At 51.5% G+C, this 14829-nt stretch overlaps 2 protein-coding genes across 6 annotated transcripts in view; one reads left to right on the forward strand and one right to left on the reverse strand.

Moving 5' to 3' along the window:
* Positions 1–8690, forward strand: part of VSIG8 (V-set and immunoglobulin domain containing 8) — a 29730-nt gene extending 21040 nt beyond the window's left edge. Inside the window, exons 8-9 of the mRNA XM_060135479.1 lie at positions 6203–6283; positions 8550–8690. Of these exons, the coding sequence (XP_059991462.1) occupies positions 6203–6283; positions 8550–8675 (207 nt within the window). The 3' untranslated portion in view covers positions 8676–8690. The remainder of the gene's footprint in view (positions 1–6202; positions 6284–8549) is intronic.
* SLAMF8 (SLAM family member 8) lies at positions 104–13056 on the reverse strand. 5 transcript variants are annotated; one of them, XR_009537756.1, is made up of 8 exons: positions 12934–13056; positions 12428–12604; positions 9288–9614; positions 5556–5861; positions 5370–5474; positions 4546–4681; positions 2595–3628; positions 104–2228 (listed from the first exon to the last, which is right to left on the reverse strand). XR_009537756.1 is itself a non-coding variant. In XM_060135548.1 (7 exons), exons 2-7 carry the CDS (start codon positions 12465–12467, stop codon positions 3598–3600), a joined length of 816 nt encoding a protein of 271 aa, XP_059991531.1. In that variant the 5' UTR covers positions 12468–12604; positions 12934–13056; the 3' UTR covers positions 104–3597. The 5 variants fall into 5 exon arrangements, 4 of the variants coding, with proteins under 4 accessions (XP_059991531.1, XP_059991511.1, XP_059991525.1 ...); XM_060135548.1 differs by having other exon boundaries at positions 104–3628; positions 9288–9485; XM_060135528.1 differs by having other exon boundaries at positions 104–3628.
* Positions 13057–14829: the final 1773 nt, after the last annotated feature.

The raw sequence follows: 14829 nt of genomic DNA on the forward strand, positions 1-14829 counted from the left end.
ATTTGCCAGAGATATCATTAATGTTTGCAGCAGTTATTTTTTTATTTATCAATTTTAAAATTGATAAATACTATCAATTTTAAAATTGAAGTATAGTTGATTTACAATGTTATATTAGTTTCAAGTGTACAAAATAGTAATTCAATATTTCATAGATTATACTCCATTTAAAGTTATTCTAAAATAACGGCTATAATTCCCTGTGCCATACAATATATCATTATAGCTTATTTATTTTATGCACTGTAGTTTGTACTTCTTAATCCCCTACCCCTATCTTGCCCCACCCTCCTTTCCTCTCCCCAATGTTTTTTTGTTTTTTGAAACGAGACATTGGGTGCTCATAGCTCCACTGGTGAGAAAATGTGTCTCTAACCCTTCTCTCTTGCGATACCCTCCCCGCTCCATTCCTTCTGACATCGTGGCACATGACTCCTTTGCTCGAGCAGCTCTTGTATTTACAGAGGACAGGTACAAAGGCTCTTGCTCAAAGGAGATATAATGAAAACAAGGAAAAGCAAACACAGATTTGGAGTGGATTCTGGTCTGACCATGAGCCCACTGGAGTTAATGGTGCCAAGGTCATTATGGGAGGAATCTGACACTCAAACAGAAGGGGTCGCTCCTGGCTTCCCTAACCCCAGGAACGGGGTGTTCTGCAGATCACAAGGTCCCAAGTGCTGTGGCCCCAGACCATCACTATGGTCCTCCCCTTTCCTTCCCCACCCCCTTTGTTTTGGCCCAGTTGTCCTGGTCTCCGCTCTCTTCTTCATAAACCCCAACTATGCTCTCCCTCAGGGCCTTTGCATCCTCTGCTCTCTGGAACGCTCTTTGCCCAGCCACTGCATGGCTCACTCCACTGCCCGAGGCTTCTGTTCGCATGTCACCTCATCAGGAGGAGGTGTCCTCTGATCCCCTTATCGAAGACAGACCCCTTCTCCCCAACACACCATTCTCTTGCCATTTACTCCACCTTAGCTTTCTTAATAGAACTTATCCACATGTGACGTGTGCTTACTTGCTTACTTATATTATCTAGAATATAAATTCCATGAAGGAAGGACATTGCTTTACTCACTACTGAGTCCCCAGTGCCCTGAAGTGTACCCAGTGCATGCCGCACACTCGATCAGTATTTGTTCCTGGGTGACTTTTAAAGCATCAATCCCAATGCTTTTCAACACGAACACTGTGGTGGGTTAATTATTCCACTAGTGGACAAATGAGTCATTGGGGATGGGAACGTCAGTTGATTTGAGCAGCGTGAATACGTTCAAAAGGCCCTGGCATACCACACAACAAAACCACCGTCTACATGACGTCACCAAGGGTTACCGCGTGAAGGAGAACTGTGGGTCCCATCCCATCCAGAACTGCTCTGATCTGAGGCGGGGCCCTGGAGATGAAGGGAAGAGAGAAGGGGAGTGGTGTGTGTGTGTGTGTTTCCCTCATTCAACCACCATGGCTCATTTGCTAGACCCTGGGCTTTCTCTTTCACATCAGTTTTAAAGACTAAGGCCAGTTTTGCCTGGTTCATTGACCAGGCCTGGGGAATGCCTCTGATGACAGGTGGCGGCAGCATTAGCTACTGTGGCCATGTGCACTGTTCAGGTGGACTTGGAAGAAGGTGATGGGAGAGAAGTGGATGCAGGGGAGGCATAAGGACTAGGTGAAGTCAGGTGGCCAGCAGGGGACCTCTGAGCAGAGCCAGCAGGCAGGGAAATTCCAGGACTAGTCGTGTGCAGGAGTGGCCATATGAATCTGGAGGCCAGCTGAGCTGACCATTTGTCTAAGGTGAAGTGACTGCCCAGGAACTGGGGAGAAGAGGGAAGCCCCTTGCACAGGGCTGACATCCTGGGTGGAGGGATTGAAGCCGTCCTAGGAAAATACTTCAAAACCTACCCCTGTTTCTTCAATGCCTCCTTCCTCTATCATCAAGACTTGAGTGAGGTCCCAGAAAAAAATCCGGTTACACTTGGGAGGGAGTAATGCTGGACCATATCATCTACTAATTCTTAAGTGTAAGTTTAGCTCATCAATTATTTTTTCCAGTGGCAATATTCCAGAGCTTTTTAAGACAAAATCGCTCAGTGACAGATTGTGTTTTGCAGAGATGGCCACAATAATAATACCTTCCATCTCACATGCGCTCCTTTCAAAGTGACCTTGAACATCTTCCCATTGAGTGGTGGGTCCCTTGAACTTGGGTGGATCTTCTGCACTTGCATCTGAAAATGAGTGTGGCAGATATTAGGATGCCTCAGCTCCTTTCCCTCCATAATTTCCCTTCTGTTTAGCTTTTCCTGGCTCCTCCCTCTCTCAGTCTCAGGCAGAGACTCTCATCCTGAGCTGAGCTGATCTTCTTGAAGTTGTGCAAGAACTTCCTGTTGGCTGAGGAATTTAATCTCTCTTTTTCTGGTCACTGTGCTAGACAGTGAGGAGAGAATCTCAAACCCAACTCCAGCTCCTGTGGGAGGTATGATGGTCAGTGCTGAGGGTGAAGATGTCAATTAAAAAGATGTTACCAGCAAAATGGCACCCATCCCAACCATGAGATATCAACCATCCCTTGATTGTCTAGAGCTGTAAATTACCTTTGAGGACCATGAACTTGCAAGTCCTTCAAGCCGGAAAGAGAAACCCTTGACCCCCATGTCTCTTCTTCATCAGGTTCTAGACCTTTTCTTATAATTCCTTGGTTGTGGGAAACATCAGGGTCTCAAATGACAGGGGCTGGGGTTAGGACTGAAGGTGGGTGATTGTCTAACGTCTTTTGGAGGCCAGGACCCAGGCTGGAAGTAATCCTTTGATGCTGGTTGGTTAATAGTTGTGTTAGTCTGCTAGGGCTGCCATAAAAAGATACCACAGGATGGGTGGCTTAAACGACAGAAATTTATTTTCTCAGTCTTGGAGACTGGAGGTCCAAGACCAAGATGTTAGCAGGTTTGGTTTCTCCCAAGGCCTCTCTCCTTGGCTTGCAGAGGGCTTCCTTCTCTCTGTGTCCTTCCATGGCTTTTTCTCTCTGTGTGTGCATTCCTGGTGTCTCTCCCTCTTCTTATAAGGACACCAGTCATATCGGATTAGGGCCATCTCAATGACCTCATTTAACCTTAATTATCTCTTTGAAGACCCTATCTCCAAACACAGTCATATCCTGAGATATTGGGGGTTAGGATTTCAACATGTGAATTTAAAGGGGACAAATTCAATCCATAACAATACTTCATGAACAGTGGTGGAGGAGTGAGTGCCCTGGACAATCAATCTATGGATCCTGGAGAACTTCCAGTGTCCTTGAGGGGATGTCCTGCTGGGCCCATATTTCCCAGAGCACAGCCAGGACATGCAACCAGGGGAGAGGGAAGGGGGAAGGTGTGGAAGGTTGTGCCAGTGTTTCCTCTCCTCCCAGTTGATGGCTGCCCAGGCTGCTCCTGAGCGGTGGTGCAGGAATCTCACAGGAGGTACGAGGTCCATGGTGGTTTCCAGGTACCAGCTACATCCCAGAGCATCATGTGGCTAGGCAGTGGGTTTCCTCGTGATCCAGGCATTGCTCACGGTAGACCCTAAACGAGGGGGTTCTCTGTCTCTGGAGCCACTTCACCAGCACCGACATCCTTCTTCTTTGTCCCTGGCAAGGAGATCAGAACGAAGGTTACCCCTCCAAAGTTTGTACCGAAGGCCTCTGAATCCTGATGGTCCTAGTTCAAGATCACCTCAGGCAAGGAATAGCTCTCCTGGTTTTCCAAGACCCTGGAAAAGGAGATGCTTCAAGGACAGGAAGTTCTTCCTAATGTCTAGACTTTCTCTGCAATTATGGCACGCATTTAGCTGTAGAAGGTATAGAAACTTAGAGCTGGGATGGACCCAGTGAAATGACTAGGCAGAAGCCACATGTCAGAGCCAAGGCTCAGCCTCCAGATGCCCTGGGTAGAGCCTTTCCACTATCCCCGGTAGTTGGATTCTCTCTACCCTTCTCAGTGTCCAAAGCTGCTCTTTTCTGAGCCTTGAAAACATTAGGCGAAGTGAAAGAAGTCAGTCACAAAGGATCACACAGTGCATGACTCCATTTACAGGATAGACTGTCCAGAAGAGACAGTCTAGGGACAGAAAGGAGATTAGTGGTTGCCTGGGTCTGGAAGGGAAAGGGGCACTAGGGAGTGATGGCTAAGGGGCTTGGGAATTTCCTTTAGGGGTAAAGAGGATGTTCTCAAATTGAGTGTGGTGAGGGATGAACAACTCTGTGACTGTAATAAAAGCCATTGAGTTTTACACTTGAAATGCATGAATTACACGGTATGTGCAGTATAGTCCAATAAAGCTGTTAAAACAAAAAGCTGCTTGCTTCCTGGCTTCCACCTTCTTACCACAAATCCTGGGGGCTGTCTGAGGCAAAGGGCCAGGTCAGACCCTCTCAGGAGCAGACAGGGCCCTAGGTGGAGTGTGATCCCTGCTGCTCCCTCTTCCCTCCCTTGCCTGTGGAAAGAACATACAGGAGCCAGCCAGCCAGCCCAGCTGCATGCTCAGTGGCTGGGCCAAGACTCTTGCCTTTTAGGACACATCCACTGAAGTCTTATGCCTCCTTCTCCTTGCTGACCCACTTTCTCCATCCTGGGACCAGCCAGACAGCCTAGGATGGACATGTCCACGAAGCCCAGGTCAGCTGGGGTAGTTCTTTCAGGAGCTGGACGGAGAGCACAGAACCCAGCTTAACCTCTGAGTGTCCCCTTCCCTCTTCTCCTGGGGGAAGGAGGCCCTATCAGTCCCTGGCCAGAGAGGTGCTTCTCTCAGGAAGCCTTTCCTAGGATGATTGGCAAGAGGGAGTTGGGATTCATCTAGATTTTCACTCAACACACCTTTATTGATACCAGCTATGTTCCAGGAACCCTTGCTAGATGTCAGGGGGTGGTGACTCAGCCTTTATCTTTCAAGACCTGAGAACTCCGTGGGAGAGTGAGGGCAGTAAGTGCTGTGACTGAGATGAGCACTGGAGAGTCAAGGCAGGACACAAACCCAGCCTGGGTGTGGGAGAGAAGGTCGGGAAGGCTTCCTGCAGGGGGCACACCTTGAAGATGGTGGAGGTGACAGCCAAATGAAGAAGGCGAGTTGGGTGGAAGTTATGGAAAATGTGTTCCAGACAGAAAGAGTAGAATGTGCAAATGCCTGCAGAGGCATGCAAGAGAGTAGCTCATTTGAAAACTGCTAAAGGAACTTCAGGTAGTTCAGTCTGACTGGAGACCAGAATATTAGATGGAGAGGGCCAAGAGATGACACAGGAGAGGGAAGCCTAAATAGGAGGCCGTCCAAACTTGGCCCTCCTTCCCAGAAGACCTACCTCCTCCAGCCACCCCTAGCCCCTGCAGGACTCCTACCTGAGCAGGGGCCCCAGTGCCAGGCAGAGAGACCAGCCAGGATCACAAGCAGCAAGACAGGCACCACCACCAGTAGCACATCTTTGTAGGAGGCCATCCCTGGAGCTGGACATGGAGGGGGCAGTGTCACAGGTGGACTGGAGGCTTCACAATCCCTCAACCACTGATCCCCAGCCCTCGGCATACCTGCCTGGTGATGGCAGCTCTCCCAGGGGGTGACTGTGGCCAAGTCCCAGCTGACAGGGTTTGAGACAATGCAGGAATAGGCCACACCTTTGTCACCTGGTCCCAGTGACACACTCAGCACCTGTCCGTCCATGAAGAGGCCGCCTGGCTTGATATCAAGGTCAATGGTTCCCTCCCGTCGCCAGCTATAGGTTATGTCGCTGATGTTGGGAGCCCAACAGGACAGGAACACTTGGCAGGTCTTGGGGGGCTGAGCATCCCCTGATACAGCAGTGAACACTTGCACCATGGGCCTGGGCACTGCACCTGAGCAAGGACAGCAGAACCAGTGTGGGTTTTAGGGATGCTGAGCGGGGCCCATAGCTCCAGCTCTGGGATCCATGCAGGGCTAGGTGCCACCTCTGACTAGGCCACTCTGGCTCTAAAGCCTCATCAGTCTCCCATTGCCCACAGGACAGAAGCTGAATTTCTAAGTCTGGTATTCAAAATCCTTCATTAAATGGTTGATGTCAACCTCTCCAGCTGTACCTCCTGCTGACCCTCTCCACCCATCTTAATTAATTTCCTGTTCTCCCAAATGTGTCATGCTTCATATCTTTCATGTGGCTCAGCTGTACACATATGCTTTTCTCGTCTCACCCTCCTAGAAAACTCCTACTCATCCTCCAAGGCCCAGCTTGGACACACTCCTTACTGCTCTGATTATGAAGCCTTCTCTGATATTCCAGGTACGGCTCTGAGCCCTCTGAGAACTCTCTGTATCCCTTGTCATCAAATTTCCCCGATACATGATACATCAGTCAGAGAGACAATAAACGTTTGTTAAGGTAGGCACAAAAACAACAAACACATTCCTGGACTTTTGGAGATTTTGGAGTTTGGTGAAGAAGACGTGCTAACAAGTGATTATGAATAACTAAGAAAATTATCACAAGGATGCAAAATTCTGTGAAGGAGCGGGCCAGGGGGTAGGGGCTCTACCTTTTTGTCTCCATAACCCTTGCTCTCAAGGTGCTCAGCTACCTGGGCCATTGGACAAATTGGTGTCCTGGCATCCCAGGCCATGGCTGCCCTTTCCTACATCGGTTGATGAGTAGATCATGAGTGTCACGGCAAAGGGGGCCGGCGGGAGAGCATTCTGGCAACAGTGGGAGGGCTCAGTCTCTGAGAGCATTCCAAAGTTAAGCTGAGTAAAACCTCATGAATGCCAGCTCGATCTGGTGGGATTTGTGATATGAAAAAAGAAAAGATTTGCTGGGCGCCCTAATAGTATAAACAAAGATTACAGGGGAGGGAGATATTTACACTACTTCAGAGGACAAGCTGCTTCCAAACACGATCAGGCACAGTAGAAACACCCATTGACATTTCTAGTAACTGATCTGCTAATTCAAATCATTCTTATCTATTGTCAAAGCAGAGCTCCTAAGGACGGCTGCCTGGCAGCTTTGTGCAATTAGTTCTAATCACGCTACGTATTTGGAAGCAATAAAACAGCAATTTCCTTAAAATCTGTAATTCAGATGCTGAGAACAAGGCATTTTAGAGCTTAGTGGTGTGGGTGCTGCCTGTATTATCCCATTCAACGTCCTCATTTCACATATGTGGCAGCTGAGACCCAGAATGGGGGAGAGCCTCCCTGGCTGCCTGGATGGCTGTGAAGGCTGTTCACTGTGCAAGGGCGCTGGGCTCAGGGGGTAACAGGTGAGGGCGGGGTGCTGAATTCCAGCCAGCACTCTGCTTGCCAACATGGTGCAACATGGATCAGGGTCGTGTGCATCGAATAGGACACACATTTAATTGTACACTGGCAGCCCGTGTGGCTCACCTAAGTGATGAGCCAGTGATCTTCCTCTAGGTGTGGGAGGGTCTCTCTCTTTCCAGTTTGCTACTGCCTTTCTCTCCCTCAGTGTTTCGCTCTGCCCAGCTATCACCTCTACTCTCCATTCTTAAATTTGGACCTTTCCTCCCCTTATTCTATCTCAATTTCTGAGGTTTTACTGAAATAGGGGTCACTGACATATCTTTTCCAAGCCACTAGATACATGAATAGGAGCTCAAAGGCCATTTTATCTTTACCAGCAGAAATACGGTGGCCGTGGTAGAAGTGTAGGTGGTGATGGTGGTGCAAGTGATGGTGGGGGTGGTGGAGGTGGAGGTGGTGATGGTGGTGCAGGTGATGGTGGAGGTGGTGGAGGTGGAGGTGGTGATCGTGGTGCAGGTGATGGTGGGGGTGGTGGAGGTGGAGGTGGCGATGGTGGTGCAGGTGATGGTGGGGGTGGTGGAGGTGGAGGTGGCGATGGTGGTGCAGGTGATGGTGGGGGTGGTGGAGGTGGAGGTGGCGATGGTGGTGCAGGTGATGGTGGGGGTGGTGGAGGTGGAGGTGGAGATGGTGGTGCAGGTGATGGTGGGGGTGGTGGAGGTGGAGGTGGAGATGGTGGTGCAGGTGATGGTGGGGGTGGTGGAGGTGGAGGTGGTGATGGTGGTGCAGGTGATGGTGGGGGTGGTGGAGGTGGAGGTGGTGATGGTGGTGCAGGTGATGGTGGGGGTGGTGGAGGTGGAGGTGGTGATGGTGGTGCAGGTGATGGTGGGGGTGGTGGAGGTGGAGGTGGTGATGGTGGTGCAGGTGATGGAGGGCATGGTGGTGGTGGTTGTGGAGGTGCTGGTTGTGACAGAGGTGGAGGTGAAGTTGCTGGAAAGAAAGACCCATCCAGCCTCCAGTGAATTCAGTCACCGCAGCTGAGGTGCTGAGAGCAGCTCTATGAATGACCCTAACACACCTACGCAGAACAGAGGATCACCTCAGCTGAGCCCTGCCAAGTCAGACTTGTGAGAAACAAAAATATTTGTTGTTTTTAACCAGTAAGTTTGGGGATGGTTTATTTTGCAATAACAAATAACAGAGAATACCCATGAATGATGTAAATTTAAAATCTCTCAATACATCTAAAAGAGCTCTTTTAAGAAATATGACATAAAAATTCTATACTTTAGGGGGCTTCCCTGGTGGCGCAGTGGTTGGGAGTCCGCCTGCTGATGCGGGGGATGCAGGTTCATGCCCCGGTCCGGGAGGATCCCACGTGCCGCGGAGCGGCTGGGCCCGTGGGCCATGGCCGCTGAGCCTGTGCGTCCGGAGCCTGTGTTCCGCAACGGGAGAGGCCACAACAGTGAGAGGCCCGCGTACCGCAAAAAAAAAAAAAAAAAAAATCTATACTTTAGTTAAAATGAATTTTTAAATTAAAAACATTGTGTATCCTTATTTTTCTTTTTGGTGGTGCATAAAATAATGGCACGTCTTATAACCTGTTATCTTAGAATTGATGATGCCTAGGCCAGCCTCTATCCCAGATGCTTTCTCAAATGCCACTGATTTTACGTTTATTGGGATTTTCATGGTAATATTACTATACTGGTTTTACAAGTGAGAAAGGTCAATGTCAGGGAGTAAGTATTGTGTCCAAGGCCACTGAGATAAGAAAAGACCAAGCTAGAGTTCAGACCAGGACAATAGGGCGGAAAAGCCTGGCTGCCCCAGCCAGAAGCTCACCTGCGAGAACCCGAGGAGTTTTCTTACCTGTGCCTGTGGGGAAGCAGCTGTTCCCTGAATCAGCCATGAGGTCAGAGGCCAGAGGTTTCTAGACCCCAGTTCTCCCCAGTTTCCAGGACCCAGGATGCCTTTCCGGAGCTTTGTGGGAGGAGGTGGGGCAGAGAGCCTGAGTCAGGTGCACTCACCATACACCTTGAGCTGCAGGGTCTGGGTCCAGGCTCGACCTTCCTTGTCCACCAGCAGCACGGAGAAGTTGCCGCTGTCTCCAGACTCCAGTGGCCGCAGCTCCAAGCTGAGGTTGCTGTGCAGCTGGGCTCGGCCCAGGAAGCGGGAGTGGTACAGCGTCTCCAGAGACCCCCGGAAGAACGTGGCCAGGAGCTCCTCTGAAGGCCAGAGGGATCTCCAGATGGCCTCTCGGATTCGGAAGCCGGGAGGGCGCTCTGCCACCAGCAGCGCCGAGCCCCCCACCTGGCCCTGAACTTGGGCACCGGTTACAATGAAGGGAAGTAGTGCTGAAAGGACAGAACCCCATCACTCTGCCTGCCCCAAACGTCCTCATCTCTCTCCTGCGTGCAGCTGAGCTGCTGCGGAGCAAGTGAGGGCTCTTCTCTCCACACTCCCTCCACCCAAGCTGAGAGCGCACTGCGCCAGGGACTGGGAATAAAACAGTGAGGAAGGGAATCCAGTCCCTGTGCTCATGGAGCTCAGACTCTTAAGACAGCAATTTACCATGGTGGCAAAAATGGGTGCCCCGGGAGAACACAGGTAGGCTGATAGGGTGACCTTGCCAGGCCTTGAGGGACTCAGAGAAGAAAAGGTTAAGCTGAGACCGGAAAGAGAAATGGGAATCAGCCAGGTCACGCAGAGGGCGGCCTGGAGTGGGGATGGGGAAGTGTTAGAGACGAAGTGGGCAGCACACACAAAGGCCCGGACGGTAAGAGAGCTCGGTGCACTGTGGGGAACTGAAAGTAGTTCTCTGCAGAGGGAGTAAGAAATAGCACTGCAGAGTCTGTGGGAGCCCGATCCTGCAGGGCCCTAAAAGCAACTTTGGAGTTTGGCCTTTATCCTTAGAGCGATGGGGGGGCCTTGGATAGTCTTTAAGTAAGAGAGTGACGTGATTAGATCCATGGTTGGAAAGACAACTCCAGCAGCGGTGTGCAGGCTGCACGGGAGGTGGGGCAAGACCTAGGCTGCGTCTATTAATCCCAAGAAGAGTGGGGTTGTACTGGTACTGGACGTACAATGGAAACTTGTACTGAGGAAGTGAGCAGATGAGACAGGCAGAAGTGGGAGGAATGGAGAGATTATTGTGTGTAGTCAGTGGGGTCTGGTAACAGATTAGATCTGGGGAGTGAGGGAGTCAGGAGTCAAGGATGGCTCCCAGGTTCTTGGGACCCACTGGATGCCATTCTCTGGGATCCAGAACAGGAGGAGAAACAGAACGGGGGTGAGATGTCCAGAGGCTGTTTTGCTGGGAACATATTCAGTGTGACTTGTGTGGGTGACACTTCTGCTTGAAGTGCCCCTCTGACTCCTCTGCTGACTGATTTCTGCTCCTCCTTGAAGCATTACTGCCTCCCCTGGCCTCTGCCATCTGTCACTGCAGGTTACAAACTCTGTGCTCCCACAGCGGGCCGGGATCACCACTACTAACGCTCCTATCCCTCTATTGTGACCACTTGTTTATGAGTCCCATGAGACTGTGAGTTCCTCTTCTCATGTCTGTACTTCCTGTGCCCAACACCGTTTAGGAGTGGGATGTAGGAGAAGCTCGGAAGATATACTGAATGCATGACGAAATTGCCTGAGGACTTCCCTCGTACCCAGCACAGTGGTGGGCACGAGGGTTCAGAGCAGAATAAAAGCAGATGGAGAACGCACCCAAGTGCTGGGAGTTTAGTTAGGGAGCCGTGTTCTGGATGATCACTCAGTCAGACGCTGGTAACTCCAGTCTCCTGTCCGTCTCACTGCCCTGCCAGCCCCAGTCATCTCAGTCCTAACTGGGGATGGCTTCAGGGTTAAGGCACAGTGGAGACATCGCATAAAGAGAGCATAGCACTGGATGTCAATCAAGACTCCTGCTCTATCCTGCCCTGGCTCTGCCACTAACAAGCTGTGCAATCTTCAGCATACCTCTTCCCTCTAAAGGCTTCCGTTGTCCCATTCGTAAAGCAGGGGGTGCCTTCAACCAGTGGTACTCATCTCTTTCACCACTCAGAAAAATTCTTTTTGCTTCCCATGTCCACGGGTTTGAAAGATTTGTGAACCAAACAGATTCCCTCTTTTTGGCAGGATTTCCTTCACATGTTTAGAAATGTTGAAATCTGCGGACTTTTGGAGCCAGGAACTCAGGTGGGGACATCAGACAAAATCATCTTGAAGTCCCTGTGAGCTTCTGACACAAACAAAAGTGTCTGAGTACTTGCCACACCCCATGGCTCCCATCCCCTGGCCTAGCAGCGCTGGCCCTTGTCATACTGACCACTTGTTAACCAAGGGAGGGAAGTCAGGCATCGGACAGGATGGGGGGGGGGTGGTGTCGCCCAGTGTTGAAGAGACCTGATTTGTCTCTTCTGACATCACACCGCTATCGACCACCCCAAGTCCACAGGCAATATATTAACTTGCTTTTGTCTCTCATCCCTCCTGAATGTCCACTTCCACAGACCTGCAGGGAGGAGTCTCAGCTCTCCCACAGGCTGTTGGAAAGACATCCTCAGATTGTAAGGGCCCTGCCCTCCCCTGCTCTCCCCAGACCACGTTTAGAATTTGCATGCGTTAACACTGCCAGACCCTCACATTCTCACGACCATCTCTTTCAAAACCAATGGGGGGCTTCCCTGGTGGCGCAGTGGTTGGGAGTCCGCCTGCCAGTGCAGGGGGCGCGGGTTCGTGCCCCAGTCCGGGAGGATTCCACGTGCCGCGGAGCAACTGCGCCCGTGGGCCATGGCCGCTGAGCCTGCGCGTCCGGAGCCTGTGCTCCGCAACGGGAGAGGCCACAACAGTGAGAGGCCCGCATACCGCAAAAACAAACAAACAAAAAAACAACAATGGTACCACCAGCCTCAGTTTTAACCTCCCTGGGCCACAAAACAGCTTGTGTCTCAGGGACATGGAGGTTCCTTGTGCTGCCATCCTTCTACCCAGGATCCTGCATCTCTTTGCCTCTGCCTAGCGTTTAAGGTCGCCCAAGAACTTGCTTCAGTCTTCCCTGCCCCTCCACAGCTCCTGGGTTCTCACTCGGGTTGGGGAGAGGATCCTGCCCGGATGTCTGGGGAAGGGACTTCAGCTCTCTGAGGCCAGGCCACCCGCCTGCCCCACTTACCTTCCCAGAGAAGCAGACTCCACAGGGACCACATGGCCATACTCCGGAGAGGCAGGCAAAGTCGCTCGACAGCCAAATCCAGAACATCCCAGGTCAAGTGGATGCATGGAAGGAGCTGTGGTCCTTCTGGAAAGTCCCATGGTTAGAAGGAGGAATGTTGACTCAGAACAGGCCACCCTGAAAGTGAAAATATCCAGAGGAAAGTGGAAGTTGGCCTCGGGTCCAGCTGGGCTCTTTCAGGAGCTGATTCTTGTAAGTCAGCCTCTTTCAAATGCCTATGGTTGGCAAATGCAGACGGCAAGTCCCCCCCGCACAAGCCCACATCCTCCTCGCTGACTCCCGCCAGGCATCCCCGCATCCCACTCTGCCCGGCTGCCCCCTGCCTTTCCTGTTGTCACCACAGAGAACCCTCTTAATTGCGATTCCCATCATCACCTCTCTGCTTAAAATTCTTCCGCAGCCTCCCACCGCCCTCAGGATAAAGACTAAACTCTTGGCTAGCGTACAAGGTTCTCCTAAGTCCAACCCCAGCCTGCTTCTCCAGCCTGCCGTCCCACGTCCATTCCGCTCTCCAGCCACGCCAAGCCAGGACTGCCTCTTCTCAGAACTGCCAACTCCACACTTCCGTTCGTTGTACTTGTTCCATTCATCCTTCTGGATGTGGCCTGGCTATGCAGGCTATGCAGATGGCTGGACTCCCGTTCCAGGCTCCCTGACCACAGGCAGCCTGAGGAACCTTCCTTTCTGGGTGCCCAGGGCCTGCCTGTTCCTGTCATAACTCTTAGCGCACTGTTTCGCAGCAGTTTCTCATCTCCACAGACTGTTTGTTGCCGAGGTCTCATGTTCATTTCTGTGCACCCCTCGGTGCTGGGCGTGTCATGGACGCTTAATGGACATTTGTTAAACCGGGGTGTGAGTTCTAGAGATTGCTGCCTATTTTGCTTCCTGGAAGCCCTACAACTCTCCTCTGAGAGGATCTGATTATCACCCTGTTAGAGATGGGGGAGGTTGAAAACCAGAGTGAGGTTAGCACCTTTCGGAGGTCACAGAGAAGCAGAGCTATGAGCGGAGCGTCAGCCTTCCAAGTGTGGTCCCTTTTGCCAGTCGCTCCATCCTAACTCCGTGTCTCTTCTCACTTGCGGCGGTAACTTGGTTTCTTTAGTCAGGGAACGCTTTGAGAGAAGATAAGGAAAATCTCCGAGCTTCCTGAGTGTGGCTTGTGGTATCTAGTCCTGCAGAGCTTCTGACCTGTCAGTCAAACTGAACGCTCTGCTCTGGACCCAGCTGGGAATGAGGCAGACGTGGTGGCACGTGGGCAGGAGGATTCCAGAACAGGGTTCCTGCCCTCCAGTTACTCACCACCAAATTGTAGGAACAAGATATGCCCGGGAAGGGAAGGCCCACAACAGACAGACACGGCTCTGTGCAAAAGAGCAGCACAGGGCTTCCCTGGTGGTGCAGTGGTTGAGAGTCTGCCTGCCGATGCAGGGGACACGGGTTCGTGCCCTGGTCTGGGAAGATCCCACATGCTGTGGAGCGGCTGGGCCCGTGAGCCACAACTACTGAGCCTGCGCGTCCAGAGCCTGTGCTCCGCAGCAAGAGAGGCCGCGACAGTGAGAGGCCCGCGCACCGTGATGAAGAGTGGCCCCCACTTGCCACAACTAGAGAAAGCCCTCGCACAGAAACAAAGACCCAACACAGCCAAAAATAAATAAATAAATTTATAAAAAAAAAAAAAAGCAGCACAGACAGTCCACGCTGCAAGAGGGCATGGGAAGAGGTCTCTGTGGATGTGGGCAGGGGACACTTCCTTAAAAGGTGGAATTTGAGCTGCATCTTGAAGATAGACGTGATTTGGATAGGCTTAGAAAACAGGGAGGGCCAGAGGTTGGGGGTGGGCTCTGAGCATGAGGGGAAAGCTTGGCAGTGGGGAGGTCCCGTGTGGGCTCCAGAGACAGTGAAGGAGCAGAGGGAGGGATCCTTTAGGGCTGTCTTGGGTAAAATGGAAAGGGAGGCTGGGGGTCACATTATGGGGTCCTTGAGTCCTGGGTTAAGTTTAGGCTTTTACTCTGGAGGCCAGCCACTCTCACCCGTGCTGAAAACTTGGATTCTCAGGGATTCTGGTTCAGTAGGGCTGGGCTGGGGCTCAGGAACCTGTAGTTTTAACAAACACTGCACTCCAGGTGATTCTGAGCTAGTGAACGGAGGGAGGGCTCTGAGAAGCACTGCTTGGAGGGTGGGGGCTGCTGTCCATTTGGGGCTAACTTGCTAGTGGGAGGACAGCGTGCAGGGCTGATTGGGGGAGAAAAAAGAGGCAGGGAGGTCTGGGTAGCAACTATTGTGATTGTCCTGACTGGAGTAGAAAAGAACTCTCTAGAGAGAAAGGGGCAGAGCTGGAGTTG

The sequence above is a fragment of the Lagenorhynchus albirostris genome, chromosome 2 (genome assembly GCF_949774975.1).
Source record: "Lagenorhynchus albirostris chromosome 2, mLagAlb1.1, whole genome shotgun sequence".
Classification (NCBI taxonomy): Eukaryota; Metazoa; Chordata; class Mammalia; order Artiodactyla; family Delphinidae; genus Lagenorhynchus; species Lagenorhynchus albirostris.